Genomic DNA, 9128 nt, shown 5'->3' on the forward strand with positions numbered 1-9128 from the left:
CTCTCTCCTCCTTTCTCTGTCTCTCTGTCTCTCTCCCTCTCTCTCTCTCTCTCTCTCTCTCTCTCTCTTTCCCTCTCTCTCTCTCTCTCTCTTTCCCCCTCTCTCTCTCCTCCTCTCTCTTTCCCCCTCTCTTTCTGTCTCTCTCTCTGTCTCTATCTTTCCCACCCTTACTTTTCTTCCTAATGGAGATGCATCCCCCCAGTAAGACCCTAACGGTGAACCCACTTCCTCCCTAGTCTCTGGCCGAGGCTCGGCAGGAGGCCAGCCGCAAGGAGCGCTCGCTGAGGATTCTGGGTAAGCACCTGTCGGGCGTGCAGCGGGACAGGAAGCAGCTGGAGCAGAGGCTGCAGCGGGCCGAGGCCGAGCTCACGGACGCTGCCAGGTAACACACAGGTGTCCTTCAAAATAAAACTCAAAAACCTCCTAAAAAAATAAAAATAAAACGTTTTTCTCAATACTACACTTTAAACAGTTAACGACTCGTTAAGCCAGTGTTTCTCAAATGGGGGTGTGTGGCCCCCTAGGGGTCCTCTGGAGGACTGCAGGGGGTACATGAGATATTTAACTAAATGTTTAATAGTAACAAGGCTGTTGTCCAGAACATTGTTCCTCTTTGTGTTTCCTTCTTTGGTCCTAATCTATCCTTCCTTCTACTGTCCATCTACTTTTTTTACAAGTTTCTCACTTTTTTCTTCTTATGTCACTATTTTTGAAGTTTTTGATACTATTTTGACCTATTCGTGCCTTACTTCCTTCCTTCTTTCTTTAAAGTTTTTGTCTCTTTTTCTCATCATTTTGTCATTTATTCCAACATTTTCACTTTTTCCAACATTTTTGTCATTTTTTCCAACATTTCTGTCATTTTCTTTGGACCTAATCTTGCCTTCCTTCCTATACTGCCCTTCTACTTTTTACAAGTTTCTCGCTTTTTTCTTATGTCACTGTTTTTGAAGATTTTGATACTATTTTGACCTATTCTTGCCTTACTTACTTCCTTCTTTCTACCATATTTTTCCAAGTTTTTGTCTCTTTTTCTCATTTCTCAGCATTTAAATGTTTTTTTTATTACAAGGCTGTTGTTTAGTGAATCTATCGTGACAGCGCTAACATTTCTGTCACTTTTCCAACATTTTTGTCATTTTTTCCAACATTTGTCATTTTTGCAACATTTTTTCCAACATTTCTGTCACTTTTTCCAACATTTTTGTCATTTTTTCCAACATTTCTGTCACTTTTTCCAACATTTGTCACTTTTTCCAACATTTCTGACACTTTTTCCAACATTTCTGTCACTTTTTCCAACATTATTGTCATTTTTTCCAACATTTCTGTCACTTTTTCCAACATTTTTCCCAACATTTCTGTCAATTTTTCCAACACTTTTGTCATTTATTTCAACATTTCTGTCATTTTCTTTGGACCTAATCTATCCTTCCTTCTACTGTCCTACTTTTTACAAATTTCTCGCTTTTTTCTTCTTAAGTAACTATTTTTAAGTTTTTGATACTATTTTGACCTATTCGTGCCGTCCTTCCTTCTTTCTTTCTACCATCTTTTTCCAAGTTTTTGTCTTTTTTTTACATTTTTTTTTTTTCAGGTACAATGCTGTTGTTTAGTAAATCTATCTCTGACAGTGCTGGACTGTTCCTGTTTATATACACTTTTTTTTTCTACCGAAAATGATTAGCGCTGGTCACTGGGTACTTGGCTTAAAGAAACAATTCAAAAGGGGGACATTATTGAAAACAGTTTGAGAACCAGTGCGTTAAAATGGCTTGATGATGTCAGAATATTCCTCCGGCCACCATGTTACGTTGTTTTTTTGGGGGGGAAATTGGAAAGTTTTGAGTGGTTTTATTTTGTAAAATAAAATGAATGAATGAATGAATGGTACACTAAGACGTTACTCTGGCTGGGACTTTCTGCTCTAATTTATTTCATATTCTTCTAGGCGTAAAGACTGTCTGATCAGAAACATGAAGGCTGCAGAGACCACTTACAGAGAGGTGAAGACACACACACACACACACACACACACACACACACACACACAGACATATACACAGAGACACACACACACATATGTCTGTATTACTATCTTTGTGGGGACTTGTCATTGACATAATGCATTCCCTAGCCCCTTACCCTAACCTTAACCATCACAACTAAATGCCTAACCTTAACCCTTACCCTCACCCTAACCATAACCTAATTCTAACCCTAATCCTAAAACCAAGTCTTAACCCTCAAACAGCCCTTTAAACTCGTGGGGACCAGCATTTTGGTCCCCACGAGGCTGTGCAGACCCCACAAGTATACTGTAGTCCCCAGTTTTTGGACCCCACGAATATAGGAAAACGGGTACACACACACACACACACACACACACACACACACACACACACACAGATATACACAAACACACACACACACACACACACACACATACACACAGACATATACAGAGACACACACACACACACACACACACACACAGACATATACACAGAGAGACACACACACACACACAGACATATACACAGAGAGACACACACACACACACACACAGACATATACAGAGACACACACACACACACACACACACATATATACAGAGACACACACACACACACACACACATATACAGAAAGACAGACACACACACAGACACACACACACACATACAGAGACACAGACACACACACAGACAAAGACACACACACACACGTTTACACACCTTCTGTTTGCTCTTTAGGTCAGAGAGGGTCTCGTCCAATCACGTTGCTCCCTGTCCACTCAGCCCCGCCCCCTGTCGTTACCCAGGGAACACCTTGAACTGAGCGGAGCAGAGAGCATCATGGGAGCTCCTGAGCTGGCAGCGTGCCAGGTATCAAGTCTTTCTTTCTTTGTCTTTTTCTTTATTTTTTCTTTCTATTTCTCCATTTCTAAACCACATCTTTGAACATCTTGTCTTTCCCCTCGCCCTCTCTCTCCCTCTCACTCTTTCACTCTCTCTCTCCCTCTCTCTCTCTCTCTCTCTCTCCCTCTGTCTCTCTCTCCCTCTCTCCCTCTCTCTGTCTCTCTCTCTCTCAATCGCTCTCTCTCTCCCTCTATCCCTCTCCATCTCAATCACTCTCCCTCTCTCCCTCTCACTCTTTCACTCTCTCTCTCCCTCTCTCTCTCCCTCTCACTCTCTCTCAATCTCCCTCTCTCTCTCTCACTCTCTCTCTCTCTCAATCTCTCTCTCTCTCTCACTCTCTCGCTCTCTCTCTCTCTCTCACTCTCTCTCCCCCTCTCTCTCACTCTCTCACTCTCCCACTCTCTTTACTCGCTTGCCTTGTTGAGTTTTTAAAACTTAAAGGAGTTAATATTGCAATGTTGCAAGAAACGCACAGCGACACTTTAAATGAGACAGACTGGAGGAGGGAATGGGATAACATCAGCGGAGGAGTAGCAATCCTATTTGCAAGAAACTTTTTACCAAAGTCCCACACTGTAGACGAAAGAATAAAGGGCCGACTCTTAGTAGTCAGAGCCCGGTATGAAGTTTTTAATCTGGTTTTTATAAACGTATACGCTCCAAACTTAGGACCTGATAGAGTTCTTCTTTTTAAATGAACTTTTAAGTGAGTGTGAACCAGGGGAGTTTTTATTTTTGGGGGGGGATTAGATCGGAACCGTAATGAACCACATGCTGCCTCTAAACGAGCCATGCAGAGTCTGATGGAGACACATAGTCTCTCAGACGTCTGGAGAGTCCACCATGCACTGCAGAGACAGTACACATGGGTCCACAGCAGAGACAGTACACCTGGGTCCACAGCAGAGACAGTACACATGGGTCCACTGCAGAGACAGTACACATGGGTCCACAGCAGAGACAGTACACCTGGGTCCACAGCAGAGACAGTACACATGGGTCCACTGCAGAGACAGTACACGTGGGTCCACAGCAGAGACAGTACACGTGGGTCCACAACAGAGACAGTACACCTGGGTCCACAGCAGAGACAGTACACGTGGGTCCACAGCAGAGACAGTGTACGTGGGTCCACAGCAGAGACAGTACACGTGGGTCCACAGCAGAGACAGTACACGTGGGTCCACAGCAGAGGCAGTACACGTGGGTCCACAGCAGAGACAGTACACGTGGGTCCACAGCAGAGACAGTACACGTGGGTCCACAGCAGAGACAGTACACGTGGGTCCACAGCAGAGACAGTACACGTGGGTCCACAGCAGACAGTACACGTGGGTCCACAGCAGAGACAGTACACATGGGTCCACAGCAGAGACAGTACACGTGGGTCCACAGCAGAGACAACCGGTTGACTATGGCTAGACTAGAAAGGTTTTATTGTTTTAAGCACCATTTTTATGTTTTTAAAGGGTGTAGTATATTGCCGGTTGTCGGTTTTTCTGATCATTCATATGTGTATTGTGATGTTTATATTGCCAATATTAAACCCAAATCTGCGTATTGGCATTTGTTTACACGGCTTTGCTTTTAGATGCACATTTTAGGGATGTTTTTATTTATTTTTTTGGAAAGGTTTTAGAGACAGAAGGAGAGATTTTAGTTCACTGAGGCAGTGGTGGGACATCGGGAAGGTTGGAATCAGGCAGCTTTGTCAGCAGTACACTCTCAATGTTTCTCGAGACATCGCCAAGTCTATGAACGATCTGGAGATATCTATAGTGGACATGCAGAGTTCTGCAGAGTCCACAGGAAATCCAGGCTGTATTGAAGACCTCAAGTCTGGGCATGAGAGCACAGGGTGGCACTGATCCGGTCCCGGTTCCAGACTGCTGCTTTAATGGACTCTCCAACTAAGTTATTTTTTTAGTTTGGAGAAGAAGAATGGCCAGAGCCCGGATGATCCATGCTCTGAGATCAGCAGGAGGACAGCCGTTAACAACAGCTTCCCAGATCCGACAGAGAGCTGTGGACTTCTTCTTCGACCTCTACAGCACAGAGTACGTAGAGGACGACGAGGCTTTCACCAGGTTCTGCAGGGACCTGCCCACTGTTTCTGGGGACGACAATGAGGAGCTGGAGGGTCCCCCGACGGAGGAAGAGGTTTTTAGAGCTCTGCAAAGCATGCAGGGGGGAAAGGCCCCTGGGATTGATGGTCTCCCTCCAGAGTTTTACAAAACTTTCTGGGACGTAATGAAAACGGGCATTTTAGATGTTTTTACGGAAAGTTTTGATGGTTGTTCCCTTCCGCAGAGTTGCAGGAGGGCGGTGCTGACTCTCCTCCCGAAGAAAGGGGACCTACAGGACATTAAGACCTGGAGGCCGGTCTCTGTTGTGTGCAGACTACAAGATGCTGTCCAAAGTCCTGGCATCCAGGCTGAAGCTGGTGTTGGACCGGGTCATTCATAGGACCCAAACAATACCGTGTGCCTGGCAGGTCCATTGTTGACAATGTGTCACTAATTCGGGATATTTTGACAGTCTCTGGTTCATTGGGCGTAGACACTGGTCTGGTTTCTTTGGACCAGGAAAAGGCGTTTGACCGGGTCGAGCACCGTTACCTGTGGAAAGTTCTGGAGAGGTTCGGCCTCAGCTAGAGATGGCCCGATACCACTTTTTTTTGATTCCCGATACCAATTCCGATACCTGAACTTGTGTATCGCCCGATACCGAGTACCGATCCGATACCAGAGTGTCATAAATTTCATTATGTTTTAACAGCTGTATACTACTATCCCTGTATGGATGTGATATGATTTCTATCTTTGCTGTCGGTCTGGCTCAAGTTAAACTCTTTGTGAAACATGAACAAACACAAACAACGAATGCCCCAAAACTTTCTTTTATTCTCCAGTTTGACAGTCAGTTATAACGGAAAAAGAACATAAATAAACTGCTTTAATGTAGAATTTCTTTAGGGCTTTATTACGTGGTATCGGATCGGTGCATAAACTCCAGTACTTCCCGATACCGATACCAGCGTTTTAGGCGGTATCGGAACATCTCTAGCCTCAGCCCTGGTTTCATCGCCAAGATAAAGGTAATGTACGAGAACATTGAGTGTGTGCTGAAGATTAATGGAGGTTTGTGTAAACCCTTCAAGGTAAACCAGGGGGATAAGACAGGGCTGCACAATGTCAGGGATGTCATACGCCTTTATCCATTGAACCCATGCTGCATAATGTCTGCTCTGGCATCACTGGCCTGTTTTTACCTGGTTTTACTGTATCCGCCTACGCAGACGACATCATAGTTTTTACTAAAAAAACCAAAAAGATGTAGATAGTTTAGATCGTATTGTGGAGACGTTTCACAGCATTTCTGCTGCCAAAGTAAAAACTGGGCCAAAAGTGAAGCCCTGGCAGTGGGGAGCTGGGCTGGAGGCCTCCCTCAGCTTCCTGGGGGGTTGACCTGGAAGAGGGGAGGGGGTTAAAGTACCTGGGGGGTTTATCTGGGGGACCAGAGAACCACGGATAGGAACTGGGAAGGAGTCATTGAAAAGGTGGAGGGGACGTTGGGAAAATGGAGGTGGCTGCTTCCCCCACATGTCGTACAGAGGAAGGGTGCTCATCATAAATAACTTGGGGGCATCCAGCCTCTGGCACGAGTTAAAATGTATGGAGCCCCCTGCTGGTCTTCTAAAAACCATACAGTCGATCATTTTAAAGTTTTTTTTTTTGGGACATGATGCACTGGGTTCCCCAATGCGTTTTATATCTGCCAAAAGAGTCCACAATAAGAAGCTGAGGGAGAGGAAGGACATGGTGTGGAAGGACAGACTAATGAAAGACCGGAAACCAGTGTGGAGAGTCTTGTACAAGCCTCCACTGAACAAGAGGTCAGGAGACCTGCAGTGGAGGATCCTCCACGGGGCTCCATGTGTTCCTGTCTAAGATTAATCCCACCGTGTCCTCCACGTGTCCTTTCTGTCTCCACCCTGAGACCATCAGTCACTGCTATCTGGACTGGTACAGGCTGAAACCTCTTTTTAACATTTTAAAAACACAATAACTCTATCTATCTCCCTTTCTCTCTGTCTCCCTTCCTCCCTCTCTCTCTCCTTCTCTCTCTCTCCCTCTGTCTATCTATCTCACTCTCTCTCTATCTCCCTCCCTCTCTCTCTCCCTCCCTCTCTCTCTCTATCTATTTCCCTCCCTCTCTCTCTCTCTATCTCCCCTCCCCCTCTCTCTCCCCTCCCTCTCTCTGCAGAGTTTTCTCTCCTCCGTCTCTCAGCTCTTTCACACCTGCAGCTCCAGGATTGATTGGCTGGAGCAGGAAGTCTCCGCCCACCGCAGTCATGTGACTGCGCTGCGCGGCGAGCTGCAGGACGCCTGTCTCCGTGACAACCAGGCCTACGTACCCGTGAGACGCCATTTTTAACATTTCTTTGACAGCAGTAATAATGCGTATTGTAGTTTTGTGTTAAAACAACTGTGATAATGTCATGTTTCAGGTGGCTGATTTCCCCCAGACGATTCCATTGGCTGACGAGGAAAGCCCTCAGCCTGTCCCCAGCTCTGATTGGTCGAAGGAGTCATCGGTCAGTTTAAGCACCGCCCCCTCTCAGGCAAACCCCGCCCCCTCCAAAGCCCTCAGACGTCCCAAAACGAAGGAGAAGAAAGCCGTGAAGAAGCACAGAGCTGGGAGAAGATAGACACACACACAGACAGAGAGACACACACACAGACAGAGAGACACACACACAGACAGAGAGACACACAGACAGAGAGACACACACACAGAGACACACACACACACAGACAGAGAGACACACAGACAGAGAGACACACAGACAGACAGACAGACACACACACAGACAGAGAGACACACACACAGACAGAGACACACACACACACAGACAGACACACACACAGAGAGACACACACACAGACAGAGACACACACACAGACAGAGAGACACACACACAGACAGAGACACACACACAGACAGAGAGACACACACACAGACAGAGAGACACACACACACACAGATACACACACACACACACACAGACTGAGATGTGCGATCGACAATCAAAGGTTGAACACTAAACAGACTAATGTCGGTCTCTCCCGCTGGGGGTTCCTAATAAACTGGACACTGAGTGGACCTTAAAGTCTGTTAAATCGGCTCTGGACTCTGTGTGTTTGTTGGACTCAGGCTGTGTGTGTGTGTGTGTGTGTGTGTGTGTGTGTGTGTGTGGGAAACGATTCTGGAAATGTAGAAATAAAAAGTGAGAAAAGTTTTCAAGCAGGAGAAGAAGAAGAAGAAACACGACAAACATTTTATTTAACTGCTGCTTCAGCAGTTAAATAAAATGTCCTCACGCTCACACACCCTCAGGCTGTGTGTGTGGTGGGGTGTGTGTGTGTTTGTTTGTGTGTGTGTCTCTCTCTCTGTCTTTGTGTGTGTGTGTGTGTGTGTGTGTGTGTGTGTGTGTGTGTGTGTGTGTGTGTGTGTGTGTGTCTCTCTCTCTCTGTCTGTGTGTGTTTGTGTGGGTGTAGGTGTTTGTGTGTGTGTGTCTCTCTCTGTGTGTGTGTGTGTGTGTGTGTGTGTTTCGTTCTCTCTGTGTGTGGGTGTAGGTGTGTGTATCTCTGTGTGTGTGTGTGTCTGTGCGTGTGTGTGTGTCTCTCTCTCTCTGTGTGTGTGTCTCTCTCTCTGTGTGTGTGTGTGTGTGTGTGTGTGTGTGTTTTCTTTCTCTCTGTGTGTGGGTGTAGGTGTGTGTATCTGTGTGTGTGTGTGTCTGTGTGTGTGTGTGTGTGTTTCTCTCTCTCTGTGTGTGTGTGTTTCTCTCTCTCTCTGTGTGTGGGTGTGTTGAGACGTCTTTTACAAAGGGACTTAATCTGCTGTCACACACACACACACACACACACACACACACAGCGTTGTGCTGATTCAGCCAAACAGGATTCTCTTTTATTTTATTTCCTTCCTCTGGAGAGATATATTTGTCCTTTCTTCAGACTTCTGACTGATTCAAACTGCATTCCTTTTTAAATGGACAAATCTTCGAAATTACAGTTCCCGTATACTTCAAGTTCTGGGGGTTTTTCTGCTGACAGACTCAGATTATTACTCTAAGTGTCTGACAACATTATGAAAGGATCCCTTCAGAGATAGACCTTTTAGTTAAAGAGTAAGATCATTTTAG

General features: G+C 45.6%; 1 protein-coding gene across 1 annotated transcript in view; it reads left to right on the forward strand.

The window, feature by feature from the left end:
• The window catches only part of ccdc171 (coiled-coil domain containing 171), a 311435-nt gene extending 303737 nt beyond the window's left edge, over positions 1–7698 (forward strand). Inside the window, exons 18-22 of the mRNA XM_028564616.1 lie at positions 237–382; positions 1952–2006; positions 2756–2887; positions 7187–7339; positions 7431–7698. Coding sequence (XP_028420417.1) covers positions 237–382; positions 1952–2006; positions 2756–2887; positions 7187–7339; positions 7431–7631 — 687 coding nt within the window. The 3' untranslated portion in view covers positions 7632–7698. The remainder of the gene's footprint in view (positions 1–236; positions 383–1951; positions 2007–2755; positions 2888–7186; positions 7340–7430) is intronic.
• The last annotated feature ends 1430 nt before the right edge of the window (positions 7699–9128 follow it).

The sequence above is a fragment of the Perca flavescens genome, chromosome 19 (assembly GCF_004354835.1).
Source record: "Perca flavescens isolate YP-PL-M2 chromosome 19, PFLA_1.0, whole genome shotgun sequence".
Classification (NCBI taxonomy): Eukaryota; Metazoa; Chordata; class Actinopteri; order Perciformes; family Percidae; genus Perca; species Perca flavescens.